General features: G+C 41.2%; 1 protein-coding gene across 5 annotated transcripts in view; it reads right to left on the bottom strand.

The window, feature by feature from the left end:
• Positions 1-19,909, bottom strand: part of asic1c (acid-sensing (proton-gated) ion channel 1c) — a 1,167,770-nt gene that overhangs the window by 115,847 nt on the left and 1,032,014 nt on the right. For all 5 annotated transcript variants that reach the window (XM_039753240.1, XM_039753242.1, XM_039753243.1 and 2 more), the window contains one exon: positions 8,297-8,450. In XM_039753240.1, coding sequence (XP_039609174.1) covers positions 8,297-8,450 — 154 coding nt within the window. The remainder of the gene's footprint in view (positions 1-8,296; positions 8,451-19,909) is intronic.

Here is a 19,909-nt window from a genome sequence, read left to right as displayed (position 1 = left end):
CAGCTCCCAGACGCGTTGCCACCCTTCCATCCAGCTCAGCTCGTTGTCTGGGAGTTCCCATAGTCCTTTTATACTCCCTGACCCGGAGGTGTTTCTGCCCAACAGTCCACAAGTCTTTATTCCTTCCGGGTCAGGGTAAATAGTCCTTTTCTTCAACCCGGAAGTACGTCGCTCTTCCTATGACGAACCTCCGGGTCACAGGGCACCTAAGAAGCCCTCGGTCCTCCCTGCAGCTCCCTCCTGTGGCCCCATGGCATCCAGCAGGGCTGTGCATAAAAACCACATTGTCCATGATGCCCTGCTGGTCTTCGGGGGACCTCCATGCTGCAAGGAGGGCTCCACCTGGCGCTTGGGGTATTGGCTGGGATGAATGGCCGGCCATATCTTACACTTGTCAATTGTCACAACCATTATAACTATATAAAAAAAATTACATGACAATCAAGAGTGTAGCTTTATGATAAAACCCTATGAATTATGGGTCCCATTTATTAATTACTTAATGCAAGATCAGGTAATAGATATGACAACACAATCCATGTCTGTAATTTGCATAGCATTTCATTATTTATCATTCTTGCTGCTGCTTATATGGAAAAGCTGATGAAAGCAATCACTGATAAGTAGTAATGAGCATATCCCGCGGAGTTCACGTCACAGTGAGTTTGGTGACATCACAGACATTTTCGCAAACTTCTTCAAACTACATGAAATGCATTGAAGTCAATAGGAATGAAGGAAGTGAACTATGCTTTGGGTGGTTTATAATAGTGCAGTGGTCCCTTGAGTGTCCCAATGGGCTAGAGAAAGGTGTTCCAACTATGCTGGATTGATTATGGTTGCCAAATATGTGATCTGAGCTGTGAGCTGTGCCATTGTGCTACAAACAACAAAAGACGCAGAGTTGAACGAATCCAACGAACAAAATACAACAAACGCCACAAACTACAAATAAATAAAATACATTTCATTGCATTCACAGAGATCCACTCTCGGGGCACACATTGGTCATGCGATGAAGTGTCGGCATGAGACTGGCTCATTTCATTGTTTGAAGTTGTATCTCTGGAATGGCCTTATTTGTTTCCCATGTATCTGTACATGTTCTTCACAATTTCTTTTTCCATGAAGAAAAAAAACACTTTGTACATAATAATTTTATTTGTATTATTTCACAGTATGACCTGTGTTTTCTGATGAGGATAGGAGAAGAATGTTAGGGCTCCTTTAAGGCTTGTTTGGGGATCATAACTGCATGCATAGCTAAGCTGCATGCTTAATTAGCCATGTAGTGCTGTGATGCCAGCACCCAGGGATCAGTGTTATATATGTAATATTCTCATTATGGTCAGCTAATGTACCCCTCAAATGAAAATACTGGAAGTTTTTTGTTTATTTCTTTTCAGTGCATGAGGGAGACGGACACAGTATTTTTTCCCCTCTTGCGTTTGTTACCCAGTAACTGCCAAGCATGAGTGAAAGTTTTTCGTCTAGCTGCTACAGCTCTGTAATGTCTCATACACCTTGGAAAGTATCGTGAGGCACTTGGAAATTGCTCACACAGCAAATACCCATTAAAATATTCCATGTACAAGGTCACCCAAACCCAGCATATTCACTGTGAAAAATGTTTTGCTGAATTTCACCGATCAACTTTACTGATAAGTAATTTGGTTTCGTCCAATGCGAGAGATGGACGTCTGAAGTGGAGCTCCGCTAGCAGTTGTTCTATTTTTCATATTATTTGCTAATTATTCTGAGATATCCTGTATTTATTCAACCCGAGAGGGACTGCTACAGTATATGTAAGCACATATAAACATGGCCAACAAGAAGGGGGGTTCGAAAGAATCGAAATCTAAAGCTACATCCAAGCTGCGATCAGCAAGCCCCAGTTCAAGATACGGCCTATCAGAGACAGACCTGGATCAGATGGGCGAAAGCACAGACTCCTCGGGACCACGGTCCGTTACATCGTCGCCGGCTGAGAGCGAAAAGGGGAGCGAAGGTGCGATCGTGAGTGCAGATGTGGATAGCTCACCGATTGGAGAAGATTACCTGAAGCTGGAAATGGCCAGGAAGTCCGCGGCTTCAGTTATGCAATTACGCGAGCTTGGAGCAGCGGGGACACCGGCTTCAGCAAAGTCTGCTGCTTCATCTACGGTACAAGAAGGCACAATTGAACTATCTGAACTGAAAGTGTTGCTCGCTGAGCTCACGCAAGATATAAAGAAAAGCGAGAAGGCTAATGAGAAAGCAACGGCAAAGGCACTTGAGAGACTGAAACAGGAATTGAAACAGGAGATGAAACAGGCCAATGAATGGCTGCGACAGGAATTCCAACAGGCAAATGAAAGGCTGCGTCAAGAGGTACAACTTGAACTTCGACAGGTGCTGGGTAAAATTGAAGAGCGCATTCAGAAAACTCGGTTAAACTGAGCACGCTTGCTGATCAATTGGAGCATCCTAAGGAGACATTCACGAATCGGAACAAAATGGCCGAACATTTAGCTGCCAGTGCCGAGGAAAGAGCAGTAAATGTCAGTTCCGAATGTAAAAAACTTGGAGAAAAACTTGGAGACAGACTGGCTGCTTTAGAAGATGGGAGTAGAAGGTATAATGTCAGAATTGAAGGTCTGCCGGAGAATCGAGAAAGTTCAAACCCTGTGAAATTCGCAGCTGAACTTTTTTCTAAAATAATCGGGGCGACTTTAAAGCAGAATCTGAGATAGCAGCGCTTACACGTCGCGATCAAACACCGTCAGACCCGACCAAGATCTTTTATAGTTCGTTTTGAACGATTATCATTTAAGCTAGAGGTGATGGCACTCCTCTGAAACAAGGAAGTTATTATATATGAAAATAACCACATTCGTATCTTCCTGACTTCTCTCCAGCAACAGCTATTAAACGCGCAGCCTTCTATAATATTAAACAGCGGCTACGGCAAGCCAGTGTCAAATACAGCCTCCTGTATCCGGCAAAACTGAAAGTGGAATGGCAAGGTCATTTCTATGTCTTCGCTAGCAAGGAAGAAGCAGAAAATGAATTAAGAAAGCTGATCCGGGACTATTCTGATACATAATAGTGAGTCATGGCGGTAAATGATAAAGCTAGGATTAATAATCTACTGTCTGATCTATTTGTTTTAAAATACGGGTTTTTATCAGCATATATTCTCATATATTCTTATTATTACTTAGTATTACTAGGGCTATCTGTTTATGTTTTATTGTGCTTAATTACTTTTCCTCCTTTTTTTTTTTTTCTAATTATTTCATGTGTACCCTAAATGAGACTGTTCAATATCATACCCTTGGTTTACTGTTATTGCTATTACTGCATTAAGACTTGTTATGCTTATTTTGGACACATCTTTAACACCATCACCTGGGTTTATTATCTGGGGTATCATCTTAATGCACTAAAATTGCTGAAGACTATATATATATTTTAAGTGCAAAATTCTTTTTTTTTTTTTCTCTTTTAAAGACTATATTGGTAACAGATATCTCTATCTTTTAACCTAAAGCGCCACTGCATGGGGCTTGTTGTGCTTTGGACGTGCTCTGTCTCTGGGTATGTCAGAGGACTGGGACTGCGTGAAGTGGGTTTTAGCCTCACTTGGGGAGGCAAAAGGGAGGGTGGGGGTTAAGGGGAGAGAAAGAGAGCAGGCTTGATCTATACCTAATCTATCATCTCAATCTTTATAATTATAACTATCAACGTAATAATAAGCTGCATGGCAACAACTCTTGGGGAAATAGGAAATTAAGACCTAAACTATTTCACTTCCAGTTAAGACTATAAAATGACATCAAAAACTCAGAATCAGTGTCTCCATGATGGGACAGTTAACTTCGTAAGCTGGAATGTTAAAGGCCTGAATCACGAATTAAAGAGAAAGAAAGTACTTTCTCACCTAACAGGTCTAAATGCTAAAATAGTATTTTTACAGGAAACCCACTTACTAAGCAAGGATCAGTTCCGCTGCAAAAGACTGGACTGGCCAAATGTTCCATTCTAGTTTTACAAAGAAAACTAGAGGGTGGGAATTCTCATACATAGAACTGTTCCATTTGTAGCATCAGATGTAGTATTGGATCCTGAAGGGAGATATGTAATGGTCATGGGAGACTTATCTAACTGTAAAATGATTTTGATAAATGTTTATGCACCTAATGTTGATGATAAGGAATTTATACAAAATTTATTTGCATCCATTCCCAATCTGAACACTCATAAAGTTATAATGGCTGGGGACTTTAATTGTGTTTTAAATCCACTTTTAGATAGGACTTCCTCCACAGGGGAACGCAACTAACACGCAAAGATAATTACAAAGTTTATAACTGATCACAACTTATCAGATCCCTGGAGGTTTTTAAACCCAAATTCAAGAACATATTCTTTCTACTCACCAGTACATCATTGCTACTCAAGGATTGATTACTTCTTTATAGATAATAACTTCTTGCCTAAGATTAAATCTTGTAAATACGATGCTATTGTTATTTCAGACCATGCACCTATGATCTTGGAGCTGAAATTACTAAGCCCCATACACTCACCCCAGATGGCCTCAACCGCTTCTATTAGCTGACGAGAATTGTACTGAATTTATATCCAAACAAATCAAATTCTTTCTAGAGACAAATACATCCCTGAGATCTCTGCAGGAATACTCTGGGAAACTCTTAAGGCCTTCTTAAGAGGACAGATTATCTCATATCTTTCCCACAGAAATAAATCCGAAGCGAAGAAAGTAGCAGAGATAAAAAGCGAAATTACTAAAATAGATGAAGAACATGCCAGACTACCAAGCGAGACTCTACATAGAGGAGGCAGGCTCTACATTCAGAATTAAACCTCTTGACAACTAAAGAAACTGAACAACTAATTTACAAATCCAGACATCATTATTATGAACATGGAGAGAAAGCTAATAAGCTTTTAGCTCAACAAATTCACAAGCAAGATGTGCAACGCAATCTCGTAATCACTAACACGAACGGAGATAAAATCATCGAACACAAAAATATAATGCACACTTTCAGAGACTACTATAAATCCCTATATACTACTGAGTTTAAAGAAGACAATATACAATCTAATGCATTTCTGGATACATTACAGATACCACAAATTGACGCTTTTAGTGTGGAGGAACTTGATAAACCTCTGGCATTATCAGAATTACTAGATGCTATAAAGTCACTCCAAGGTGGAAAAGCAGCAGGCCCTGATGGCTACCCTGCCGAGTTTTACAAGAAATTCTCCGCTCAGCTAGCTCCCTCCTATTAGCAACATTTACAGAAGCCAGAGATAACCAATCTCTTCCACAAACCTTTCGCCAAGCACTAATCACTGTCTTTCCAAAACAAAATAAGGACTTATTACAATGTGCATCATACAGACCAATTTCACTTCTGAATAACGACGTTAAAATACTCTCTAAAATCATAGCTAGAAGGATGGAGAAAGTGCTCCCTCGTAATATCACAAGACCAAACTGGATTTATTAGGGGCCGACACTTATCTTCAAATCTTGACGCCTGTTTAATGTAATATACTCACCAACTAAATCAAACACCCCAGAAATATTATTATCATTGGATGCAGAAAAAGCATTCGACATGATTGAATGGAAATACCTTTTACTATTTTGGAGAAGTTTGGGTTTGGCCCAACATTTGTGCATGGATTAAATTACTGTATACTAACCCAGAAGCTTCAGTTTGCATCAATAACATTTGCTCAGACTACTTTAAACTAGAACGTGGCACAAGACAAGGATGCCCTTTGTCACCACTGCTGTTTGCAATTGCCATTGAACCACTGGCAATACATTGTCGAAATACTGATCAGATAAAGGGGATTAGCAGAGAAGGACTGGAACAGAAAATCTCATTATATGCAGATGACATGGTACTGTATATATCGGACCCAGAAAATTCTGTGCCTGCAGTCTTAGCAGCACTCACAGAATTTCAAAAGATCTCTGGTCTCAGAATTAATCTGAATAAAAGTGTACTCTTTCCAGTGAATTCTCAAGCATATAATATTAGATTAGACACCCTACCTTTTATCATTGCAGAACAGTTTAAATACCTAGGGTAAACATCACAAGTAAACATAAAGCTCTTTATCAACAAAATTTCGCGTCTGCATGGAAAAAATTAAACAAGACTTGCATAGATGGTCAACCCTTCATCTCACACTAGCTGGAAGAATTAACACTGTTAAGATGAATATTCTTCCTAAGCTCCTTTTTATTTCAAAACATCCCAATATACATTAATAAATCATTCTTTAAGCAATTAGATTCAACAATAACCTCATTTATTTGGAATTCAAAACATCCACGCATCAAAAGAGCGACCCTACAAAGACAAAAGGCAGAAGGCGGCATGGCTCTACCTAACTTCCAGTTTTATTACTGGGCAGCAAATATACAGGCGATAAGAACCTGGACACAAATAGAAGAACATACACAGGCATGGACCGCAATAGAAGTAAAATCCTGCAGTACTTCTTTGTATTCCTTGCTCTGTGCTCCAATAAACACACGCTATCGGCAATACACTAATAACCCAATTGTGCTCCACTCACTTAGAATCTGGAACCAATGTAGAAAGCATTTTAAGACGGAGAAGCTTCTATCTGTGGCACCCTGCAAGAGAACCACCTCTTTCAACCTTCACAAACATATGCAGTTTTAATATCTGGAAAAATTTGGAATTAACTTGCTTAGAGATCTTTATATAGACAACGTCTTTGCATCCTATGAACAATTACATTCCAAATTTAACATTCCAGCTACACATTTCTTTCACTATCTTCAAATCAGGAACTTTGTTAAACAGAACCTTCCAGATTTTCCTCATCTTGCACCCTCATCCACGCTGGAAAAATATTGCTCAATTTCAAGGAGTTAGACTCCATCTCTACAATATATAAAATCATTTTACAATCCCTTCCTTTCAAAGATCCAAGAGGACACTGGGAAAAGATCTCTCAATTAATATATCAGAAAAGGAGTGGAAAGTAGCAATGCAGAGAATTCACTCGAGCTCCATATGCAAAGCATACAATTATACAACTCAAAATTATATATCGAGCACATCTGTCTCGACTAAAACTCTCAAAATGTTTCCAGGGCATGATCCAACCTGCGAACGTTGCAACCAAGCCCCAGCCTCACTGGGTCACATGTTCTGGGCCTGCACCAAATTAACATTATTCTGGACAAAAATTTTAATTACCTCTCAGACAGCCTTGGACTCACAATCCCTCCTAACCCATTAACAGCTGTGTTTGGGGTTCTTCCAGAGGGCTTAAAGTGGAGAAAGACAAACAAATTGTGATTGCATTCACTACACTGTTGGCACGCAGACTTATTCTGATAAACTGGAAGAACCCAAACTCTCCTCTTTAAGTCAGTGGGAAACTGATGTGTTATATTATTTGAAATTGGAAAAATCAAATACTCAGTTAGAGGATCTGTACAGACTTTTTCAAAACATGGCAGGATCTAATCAGTAATATTTTAAAATAAGTTTATAAAGCACAGAGAATTTATTAATTTAGGTATTTTACAAGCCTTAAATTTTACACGCTTGGCTTGCTCTCTCTCTCAGGGTGGGGATCGATCTGTTCTTAACATAATTTTTTTTATAAAAACTTGAATGCTATGTATGGATTGTAATAAAATTAATAAAAATAAAAAAAATAAATAAATAAATAAAAAAAACTTTACTGATAAGTAAATCCAGTAGAAAATATTTATAATATTAATTCCATTTCACAAAAACATTACAATGTCATAACTCTATACCAAACAAACCTCCCACAAATATCTTCTTACAGTGCCCACGAAAAGGCTGGAATTGGGACAAAAATGTTATGTACATTATATTTTTGCTATACAGTCAATATGGCGTCTAATACTACTTTCCTGGAATTTATATTAAAGATTATGCTCCACAGTTTAATGTATAGTCAGAGACTCATACAGGTGTGAGTTCCAGTTTTACTCGTGTTCCTATGGACTTCTTCGAGCAATTTCAATCGCCAATGACATACTGTCAGGTAAATATTATGGATTAGCAAACCTTGTTCTTGATGGTGGAATAACCTCTAGTGACTTTGACTAAGAAAATTCAGTTTAGAAAACAGAAGAATGGATATTCTAAATAATCTCCATTTCTCAATGCAAAAGCTTCTTTAACACTGTATTATGTTCTAATTTTCACATACTCTAAGAGCAAAGGCAAATGCAATTGTTTTTACTTACGCTATGTATTGTTCAGTCTTGTTGAATTTCTTGGCCAGATATTTTGCAGATGCTTTACTTGGAATTTTCACCATAGACAGCTCTTTCCCATAACGAGTGGTGTTACAAGGTGTCTGACATACACAGTAATCATTATCCTTCTCTACTAGAAAGTCTGGTAAAAGAAAAGCATGCCAATAAAGATAAAGAAATTATATTAATCACTGCACCAAACAAACTAGAACAACTCTGAATTTTCAGAACTTCATATTTTTGTATTTGTATATGCAGATGGATGGAAGGGAAATATAATCATGCCTGCAAAAACATCTTACATCAGTTATATAAAGGACACAAATATTCACTGCCCTATACACAAACACTTTGTAGGGTCCACTCATGCTCACACCTAATTGAGAGAAATTCTAAATTAACATACAACCTACTTCTTTGTAATGTAAGGAACAAAAGTTTCCTGCAGATATTAAATCCAATTGAATTTTTGAATAGTGCTCTTCACTGATTACAAATGAGAAAAATTTTCAAAGGAAATGTAAACAAGAAAATTTACAAAATACATCATATACAAAAATGACCATACATATTTAGTTAAATACACAATAAAACAAAGCAATTCCAAAATAATAATAATAATAATAAAATAAATAATAAGTATCTTTGGTTGGTTAAAACACAAAATCATAGACAAAGTCTGACTCAGTTACAATTCTGAAGATGCAGGCAAACTGGTTGCCCATCTATGCATTACGAGGTATTTTGTAAGATTGGGGTATTATCTCCTCCTTGAACCGTCACCTTATCGAGGTGGAGGGTTTTGCGTGTCCCAATGATCCTAGGAGCTATGTTGTCCGGGGCTTTATGCCCCTGGTAGGGTCACCCAAGGCAAACTGGTCCTAGGTGAGGGATGAGACAAAGATCGGTTCAATAAACCTCTGATGAAGAATAAAAACCTTGGACGACGTTTTCCCTTGCCGGGATGCGGGTCACCGGGGCCCCCCTCTGGAGCCAGGCCTGGAGGTGGGGCTCGATGGCGCGCCTGGTGGCGGGCCTGCACCCATGGCTGCGGCCGGGCACAGCCCGAAGAGGTAAAGTGGCTCCTCCTCCCCATGGGCTCACCACCTATGGGAGGGGCCAAGAAGGTTGGGTGCAGTGTGAGTTGGGTGGTGGCCGAAGGCGGGGACCTTGGCGGTCTGATCCTCGGCTACAGAAACTGGCTCTTGGGACGGGAATGTCACCTCTCTGAAGGGGAAGGAGCCTGAGCTAGTGCGCGAGGTCGAGAGGTTCCGGCTAGATATAGTCGGACTCACCTCGACGCACAGCTTGGACTCTGGAACCAATCTCCTTGAGAGGGGCTGGGCTCTCTACCACTCTGGAGTTGCCCCCGGTGAGAGGCGCCGAGCAGGTGTGGGCATACTTATTGCCCCGACTTGGAGCCTGTGCATTGGGGTTTACCCGTGGACGAGGGTGGCCTCCCCGCGCCGGGTGGGGGAAGGGTCCTGACTGTTGTTTGTGCATATGCGCCGAACAGCAGTTTGGAGTATCCACCCTTTTTGGAGTCTCTGGAGGGGTTGCTAGAGGGCATACCTTCTGGGGATTCCCTCGTTTTGCTGGGAGACTTCAATGCTCACGTGGGCAATGACAGTGAGACCTGGAAGGGCGTGGTTGGGAGGAATGGCCCCCCCGATCTGAACCCGAGCGGTGTTTTGTTATTGGACTTCTGTGCTCGTCATGGACTGTCCATAACGAACACCATGTTCAAGCATAAGGGTGTTCATATGTGCACTTGGCACCAGGACACCCTAGGCCTCAGGTCGATGATCGACTTTGTGGTCGTGTCGTCGGACTTGCGCCATATGTCTTGGACACTCGGATGAAGAGAGGGGCGGAGCTGTCAACTGATCACCACCTGGTGGTGAGTTGGCTTTGATGGTGGGGGAAGATGCCGGTCAGACCTGGTAGGCCCAAACGTGTTGTGAGGGTCTGCTGGGAACGGCTGGCAGAGTCCCCTGTCAGAAGTAGCTTCAACTCAACCACGTCCCGAGGGAGGTGGGGGACATTGAGTCCGAATGGGCCATGTTCCGTGCCTCTATTGTTGAGGCGGCTGACGGAGCTGTGGCCGCAAGGTGGTCAGTGCCTGTCGTGGCGGCAATCCCCGAACCCGTTGGTGGACACCGGCGGTGAGGGATGCTGTCAAGCTGAAGAAGGAGTCCTATAGGACTTTTTTGTCTGTGGGTCTCTGGAGGCAGCTGATAGGTACCGGCAGGCCAAGCGGAACGCGGCTTTGGTTGTTGCTGAGGCAAAAACTTGGGCATGAGAGGAGTTTGAGAGGCCATGGAGAACGACTTTCGGACGGCCGAGGAGATTCTGGTCCACCGTCCGGCGTCTCAGGAGGGGGAAGCAGTGCAGTGTCAACACCGTATATGGTGGGGATGGTGCGCTGCTGACCTCAACTCGGGACGTTGAGGGTCGGTGGGAGGAGTACATCGAAGACCTCCTCAATCCCACTAACATGCCTTCCAATGAGGAAGCAGAGCCTGGGGACTCTGAGGTGGGCTCTTCCATCTCTGGGACTGAAGTCACCGAGGTGGTCAAAAAACTCCTTGGTGGCAGGACCCCGGGGGTGGATCAGATACGCCCGGAGTTCCTTAAGGCTCTGGATGTTGTAGGACTGTCTTGGTTGACACGTCTCTGCAACATCGCATGGACATCGGGGACAGTGCCTCTGGATTGGCAGACGGGGTGGTGGTCCCCCTCTTTAAAAAGGGGACGGAGGGTGTGTTCCAACTATAGAGGGATCACACTCCTCAGCCTCCCTGGAAAAGTCTATTCGGGGGTTCTGGAGAGGAGGGTCCATCGGATAGTCGAACCTCGGATTTAGGAGGAACAGTGTGGTTTTTGTCCTGGTCGCGGAACAGTGGACCAGCTCTTCACCCTTAGCAGAGTCCTGGAGGGTGCATGGGAGTTTGCCCGACCGGTCTACATGTGTTTTGTGGACTTGGAAAAGGCATTCGACCGTGTCCCTCGGGAATCCTGTGGGGGGTGCTCCGGGAGTATGGGGTACCGGACCCCCTGATAAGAGCTGTTCGGTCTCTGTACAACCGGTGTCAGAGCTTGGTCTGCATTACCGGCAGTAAGTCGAGCCCGTTTCCAGTGAGAGTTGGACTCCGCCAGGGCTGCCCTTTGTCACCGATTCTGTTCATAACTTTTATGGACAGAATTTCTAGGCGCAGCCATGGTGTTGAAGGGGTCCGGTTTGGTGGACTCAGGATTGGGTCACTGCTTTTTGCAGATGATGTTGTCCTGTTTGCTTCATCAGGCCGTGATTTTCAGCTCTCTCTGGATCGGTTCGCAGCTGAGTGTGAAGCGGCTAGGATGAGAATCAGCACCTCCAAATCCGAGAGCATGGTCCTCAGTCGGAAAAGGGTGGAATGCCCTCTCAGGGTTGGGGGAGAGATCCTGCCCCAAGTGGAGGAGTTTAAGTATCTCGGAGTCTTGTTCACGAGTGAGGGAAGAATAAAGTGTGAGATCGACAGGGGGATTGGTGCGGCATCCGCAGTGATGCGGGCTCTGCATCGGTCTGTCGTGGTGAAAAAGGAGCTGAGCCGTAAGGCAAAGCTCTCAATTTACCAGTCGATCTATGCTCCTACCCTCACCTATGGTCATGAGCTATGGGTAGTGACCGAAAGAACGAGATCACAAATACGAGCGGCTGAAATGAGTTTCCTCCGCAGGGTGTCTGGGCTTTCCCTTAAAGATAGGGTGAGAAGCTCAGTCATCCGGGAGGGGCTCAGAGTAGAGCCGCTGCTCCTCCGCATCGAGAGGAGTCAGATGAGGTGGCTCGGGCATCTGATCAGGATGCCTCCTGGACGCCTCCCTGGAGGAGGCCCCGGGGAAGACCCAGGACACGCTGGAGGGACTATGTCTCCCGGCTGGCCTGGGAACGCCTTGGGGATTCTCCCGGAAGAGCTGGAAGAAGTGGCCGGGGAGAGGGAAGTCTGGGCCTCTCTGCTTAAGCTGCTGCCCCCGCGACCCGACCTCGGATAAGCGGAAGAGGATGGATGGATGTGCTGGTTATATGACAAACTCATTTCACATTTATGCTTAAATTCAAAGCTTCCCAAGTATTTCTGTAGTTTTTCCTCATAGTCTGGAGAACAGCTTTTGGTATAGTGCAACAGTTCAAATTATTGTAATAAATATTTTTTCAAGTAACTAATAAAAAGAGATGAAATGTGTAATCATGGTGTGCTAGACTAAAGTAAGGTGACCTCAGCCTGACTTTAAATGCTACAACTTAAGGGTCCTACAGCTAAAAGCTTGACCTCCCACTGTTGACTTTGGAATCCCTGGAATAGTTAGTAGATAGATACAATTCACAATCCAGTTTTTATGTAACAATTAATTTAGATTGGTAAGGCCTAGGCCATTTACATCTTTATACAACATAAGAAGGATTTTTGAAGTCTGCCCTAAACTTAACAGGAAGCCAAAGCAAAAACTTGGGAACAAGAGTTATGTAGACATACATTGTAGTTCTAGTAATGATTTTTGCAGCAGTGTTTTCAATTAACTGAAAGCTGAATTTAGAATGGTTTAAACAGCCTCTAAAGAATACATTCCAATACAGTAATCCCTCGCTATATCGCGCTTCGAATTTCGCAGCTTCACTCTATCGCGGATTTTAAATGTAAGCATATCTAAATATATATCACAAATTTTTCACTGGTTCGCGGATTTCTGCGGACAATGGGTCTTTTAAATTATGGTACATTCTTCCTCAGTTTGTTTGACCAGTTGATTTCATACAAGGGACGCTATTGGCGGATGGCTTAAAAGCTACCCAATCAGAGCATGTATTACATATTAACTAAAACTCCTCAATGATATAAGATATGCTTCCCACGCGGTGCTTCATTGTTTGCTTTTCTCTATCTCTCACCCTCTCTGACATTCTCTGTGCTTGACGGACGGGGTGTGAGCAGAGGGGCTGTTTGCACAGAGGCTGTTTGCCTAGAGGATACGGACGCTCCTCTACAAAATGCCGCTTAATCGCTGTGCTTCGGCATACTTAAAAGCACGTATTGATTTTTTGATTGTTTGCTTTTATCTCGCTCTCTCTCTGACATTCTCTGCTCCGGACGGCGCTCCTTTAAAGAGAAGATATGTTTGCATTCTTTTAATTGTCAGAAAGAACTGTCATCTCTGTCTTGTCATGGAGCACAGTTAAAACTTTTGACTAAAGGGTGTTATTTCATGTCTAGAGGGCTCTAATAATGTTAACAGTGTGGGAGAGCTTATAAGGGCTTAAAATATATAAAAATAACCATACAAACATATGGTTTCTACTTCGCGGATTTTCATCTATCGCGGGGGGTTCTAGAACGCAAATCGAGGAGGGATTACTGTAGTCTAATCTATCAGTAATAAATCCATGAATTCATTTTTAATTTCCTTCTCGTTTTGTATTCAGAAATAATTAGTTATCACTAATCCTTTCTTTACAGTCATTAACACAATTATAAAGACACTTAAGAAAAATGTCTTGTAGTCTGAAAGAAAAGTGCTTTCTAATGATATTGCCCATTAGAAGCATGTACTGAGGTCTACTGGACAATATGTTTTACTTCTGAAAATAATGACAGAACACTTTCAATGCATTTTGGCTCATATTGAAATTAATTGAATAAATATGAACTAAATCACTCTAGTGAAATCACACTCTTGAGAGCAGTGGTAAGAATGTGCAAATTTCACACAGGCAGCGACTAAAAGCAGGATTTAAACCCACTAGATCCATGAGGCAAACTAGCTTATAGCTTTGCCAACATACCATCACTGCACAATAGGTTATTTCACTAAAACTAACAGTAATTTACCTAACTGAATAAATAGATTGAAAACATTTACTACAGTTGTGCCTATACCCAGCACTGAAAGTCAATACATGTGCACAGTTGGGAATTGCAGAGAGCAGGAATTTGCCTTGGGAATTTGTTCTAAAAACTTGATTACACATACTTATGAATTGGTTATGCAGAGTAATGTATATTGAAAGCCACTTACTATGTTACCAAGGCCTTAATACTTTTTAAAGATGATTCTGACTATCACTGGTGTTTATTGTAAATCCAAAAGTTTGTATCCTAGGAGCTATGTGCTCCCATTTTTATAGGCAGGAAATTATAACATAATTTGTCTCGTGATCTAAGTGTCATGTGACCGGTAATGACCTTTAAATAGTAAATAAAATGACCATATCATGAAAAGAAAAAATAAAATGGTGTTGTTAGAATAATTATAATAAAACTGAAAGCCATATGTAAATCTATCTATTATATAAAAAAATCTTGGTTCGAAATGTGATCATCTCAGAGAGTCACACCAGACTAGACATTACATCCTTAGGATGCAAGACCCGTGAGACGGTGACTTTTGCACATCACGCCCTGCTTACAAACAATTTAAAAGAAGTTCACGGACATCTAACATCGCATTTGTTGGAATGCTATTGGCAGACACACTTCATGTGCTCCCAGCTCTTAAAAATGTTATATGTTCTAGATGGCAGCACGTCGAAAAGAGACACGATAGCGGAGAGAAAAGAAGGCAAGAAAGGATGCACAAGAGAACAATAATAATCTATGTACAAATTCAGAAAATAAGGAAAGTAATAACCAGCCCGGACGTCCCGCGAGAGACACTTTGATGTCCCGCAAGACAAAGCAGTGAGACCAAAGGACAGCTGCTGTGCAGGGTTTTAAATGATCGCACACAGCACGGCAGGAGGGGTTGTAAGCAAGCAGAACACGCACCTCAGCAGCAGAAAGACAGCAGCTTATCCGTCCGCATCTCCCTAGCTTGCGTTGAGCCCCCCACCCTTCACAAAGTGAGCGGCAGAGATGCAAAGTGGCAAGCGCTTAGCATGCCCTGCATGGAGAAAGGAGGTGTAAGCGAGCAAAGAGCGAGGACAGCTGCCGTACAGGCTTTGAAATGATCGACACAAAGTGCGAGAAGCAGAACACGCAGCATGGCAGGAGGAGCAGTAAGCAAGCAGGTGATCCGTCCACATCTCCAAAGCATGCGTTCAGCCACCCTCTTCACAATGCAAGCAGCAGAGACACAAAGTGACTGGCATGTGGCACATGGCACACCCCAGGTTAAGGGTGAGGAGGTGGGCTCATGAAACGAGCAGGGGCAAAGCCCGCTAGTATTACAAAAAAACAAAACAGACTGCCAACCAGGATGCCAAAATTCAAATTAATAACAAGACTTTTCTACTAAGGCACAAACTTAATAGAAGATGACACTTGGGAAATTGTTGAATGTGCATAGATTTTCAAAGCAGGCATTCATAAGTTGTCTTATGGTCCATAAACTTTTCAATACACCAAATAATATGTACTTGCACTACATCATCTTCAATTGAATTTTTCATGAATATATGTTGTGTTAAATACAAAAACAGTACAGGCTGTTCAATTTTAATTAAGAATGATGCCAATTATGCTACTGACAAGGCCAGACTAAGACTTCAAGGCCACAGGGAGTCCAAATTTAGAAGGCATCTCCCACAACCCCGACCCCTAACTACTCCATTATGAACATCACATATGTCATTAATGAATCTAGTACTGGCACTGAAGTAGAAATAAAGATATATATTGGGTCAATTCAACATACTTTATTTGTTCTGTACAGTGTCGGCTCCCAAATAAATTTAGCCGGTGGGGCACTGGATTTTTGCAGGGCCAGTCTGTGATTACACTACAAATAAAGCCCAGAGTATTTTTGATTCACATGAAATATGCCTGCAAGTGCACAAGCAACAAAGGCGAGTGAAAACAGATCTTTGTGACAGAGAATACAATGCTGCAGGTTCCCATGATAATATGACAATTTCAGGTAATGTTACTCAAAGACAAGGCACTGGCACACATACAAAAAACAACACACAGCACTCAATATACAGCACCATACAACAGGAGATCATAAAGTAAATCTAAATATAAAAAGGTAAAAATACTTTAGTCTACCACTATGTGGCACTATAACAAGCTGTTGATACTTAGCTATCTAAAGTAAAGCTGCACCAGGCTGATGTGTGATAGGCGGTTGCTAAACCACTAAACTTAACTTTTGAAGAGGAGAGCCTGAAAAGTCCATAATATGAACTTCCGCTGAAGTTATATTATCAAATCTCTCTTTAATTTTTCCTTTTGTTCCACCACTGGGCTCTCACTTTGAATGACCATCCATTTTCTCTTTTGCAGTTGTACTTATCAAATATCCAATTTCATAAAAGTGATTTATTAGACACCTGGGGCCTCATGTATAAACGGTGCGTACGCAGAAAAATGTTGCGTACAAACATTTCCACATTCAAATTGCGATCTATAAAACCTAAACTTGACTTAAAGCCACACACATTTTCACAGTAGCTCCAACCCTTGCGTACACAAGTTCTCCACTCGGTTTTGCAAATTGGCAGCACCCAGCGTCAAAGCAGTGCTACTGTTCCAGTGTGGTTTCCTTTCTTTTTTAGATCCACATCCCTGAAGCGGCTTTATAAATACACTGAAATTAACCACATACTGTTTATTAGTTTAATGCATCTGATTGTAATTAACCTGTAACAATATAATGGTCCACAGAATGGTCAGACTGTTCTAAATACCATAGCTGCTTTAACGTTGTTGCACTCATCTTTTTCTTCATCTTTCAGCTGCTCCCGTTAGTGGTTGTCACAGCGGATCATCTTTTTCCATATTACTCTCACTGCACCACTCGGAGTATTTATATCACTGTTTCTGAGTGTGGAATCACAGCTCTACAGCAGCTGACTGCTAAGAGAATTATCGGTATACAGCATCAAGCACATGCTGCCTCAGCCATGCTGTCCATGCTTGTCGTATGGCAAATGCTACAGAGCCTTTCCTCGCGGATCAAAAACAGTTTCATCCCAAGAACTATAAACACATTCAATCAGTCCATCAATTACTTTTTGTAGAATGCTTTGTACTTATAAGTACAATTACCTCACTGTAAACTTGCGATACAATTATAATATTGCACAACCTGACCCACTTTATAAAGCGCGTATTTACATATGAAGATATCATTTTTAAAATGAAATGCAGCAAAATATGTTTATTATATCCATCCATCCATCCATTATCCAACCAGCTATATCCTAACTACAGGGTCACGGGGGTCTGGTGGAGCCAATCCCAGCCAACACAGGGCACAGGGCGTGTTTATTATATTATACAGATACAACTTTAACCTCATTTAAATAATCTATATTGTTAATAATTAAACATGTGAGGACAAGGTGCTGCATTGCTAGTGAGGAGCTGGTGCTCCGTTAATGGATTGCTTCTGCCTCGTGCTGTATTCTTGCTGGGGCTGGTGCGACAAGGGAAGGATAGATGGATGGAATAATTAAACATGTACTACGAAGATATTTCAATGTTCCATAAAAGTTTTGAAGAATCGGTGTTCTAAGCTTGCAAATGGCTTAACGTCTATTACAGAGCTGATTGTGTGGCGATTGGTTACTTGGAGAAAGAAAAGGAAGGACAGGAATTGGAGGTTAGTACGTTTGAAAGAGACAGTACTGCTGCAATAAATTATTTCATTGAAGGTCGTGAACAATCACTGCTCCTTACCATGTTCCCATGTTTAATAATATGCTTTAAATCACGAATGTAATGGAGTCTGTGTCCTGCTGGAGTATGAGAAAGCCCGTTTAAGAGGCACGTAGTGATTCAAACACATAGAGCACACAGAAGATGAAATACAAAACAAATCATTTAACGTGCTACTTTAGTTATGATGGGATTTGAGAAACTAGTATATTAAACAATTTTAAGATGAAGTTTATGATGCTCTACTTTAATGACAAAATAAACTATTCAATTAAACTAGAAATTTAGAGATTAAAGTTGACATTTCATGCCTTTTTCCCACTGTGTGCCTATTTTTTTTCTCTGTACCCTAAAAAGCTTTCATATGACACTCAGACAGTAGGCTACGACTCGCCTTTTCACAGTGACTTTGATATCTGACAACTTTTTTATTTCAGGCACTGTACGACTTTGTGAACTTGAACTTTCAAGTTTCTCCGACACTCTATGTCACTCGATCAACTTCCTTTTGTTGTTTATCCCACTGTTTAAACCAATAAATAGTAAGTTTTTCCTTGCCTTCACTTGGTATTCGCAGAAATTCTTCTATTTTCCCCCGTGCTTTTGCCATTGTCTTTTCACAGAACGCTAAGCTTAAGGGCTATTTATACTAATTTGCATAATCAAAGAGGTGTAATTCTGGGAGGAGTTGGGGAATAGCAGCAGGTGCGTGCACATGTTTTATTTTTCACGCAGACCGGGATTTATGTAGTGGAAGAACATGGAAATTGGCATATGTACAGATTTATGTATCTGGATTTTTTTTTGCATGTGCACATTTTCGCTTTTGTCCATACACTATTCACTAATTGTGTGAATTCTATGCATGGTGTTATGCATAAGGGGTCAGGTGTTTTCTAGTGGTCCTGGTGCCTGCCACTTTTTATTTTCTTTTATATAGCTTTGGTAGTGACAATCAACAAAAATAAAGTTTGGAGTTGTGAAATATTTGCACAGATGGATACCTTAAAACTTCATATTCAAAATCAACTCCACTTATAACTACTGATCAAGAATGAAAGGAAGGGAGCTACAGGGATTTGAAAGGGTCCTAATGCACATATCTGATGAAAACTATCCGTTGTGTGAACAATGATAGCAATGGAAGCATAAACTCTAAATCATTCAAAAAGTAAAAGAACGAGTGCTTCCAACCCCAGGCAGTAAACTTTAAAGTTTGCGGTATGCTGCTAACTATGTAGACCTTGGTTTGTAAAACCTTTATTTTCATGTTTTAAACAGCACTGCAAAGTCAACCTGCTCCTGCCATGTATAACACCAACTATTTACCAGTATTTATATTTATTTTGTAATGTTTTGCATAAACAATATATACTTGCACAACATTTGTACACTGCCTATGGACAGGATAAGCTCATCTCTACTGGTGCCAGTTTGGTTTTACAAGGAATGTTGTGTGAAACTGCATTGCATGTGTACATGAGAAGCCTCCAAACTACAAGTAATAGTATAACAGCTTAGACTGAACAAACTACCAGTCAGAGGTAAACTCTCAATTAAGACATGTGTTAACTGCAAGTTACTTCTGATAGGCATCTAAGTGTACTCATTAATTACAATCTTATGAACACTGTAAATTGTCTTTAGAAGGAGATGACTTCAGTATAGCATAAAAGTTATTTCTTAGTTAGTATTATAGCCAGAAAGTAAACTATCAATCATGATAAAAGAAGGATAGTATGTAGTCTCCTTTATGAGGATCTAGGAAAATGTCAATCTAAAAACTTGATACAGGGAAATCAAAGAGTGTTCAATATTTTCAACCTTTACTTCTTCCTCACCTAAGTATAATGCTAGAGATACCGACCCATCCAGATAAAAGGTACTGATTATAAGGAATACTGCAAAAACAAAAAAAAAAAAGAAATGCACCACAACCTAGTTTTTATGTGTGCTCTACAAGTCT

Source organism: Polypterus senegalus, chromosome 5, assembly GCF_016835505.1.
Source record: "Polypterus senegalus isolate Bchr_013 chromosome 5, ASM1683550v1, whole genome shotgun sequence".
Taxonomy (NCBI): domain Eukaryota; kingdom Metazoa; phylum Chordata; class Cladistia; order Polypteriformes; family Polypteridae; genus Polypterus; species Polypterus senegalus.
Note: the sequence above shows the minus strand (reverse complement) of the source record. Positions and strands in the feature narration are given on the sequence as shown.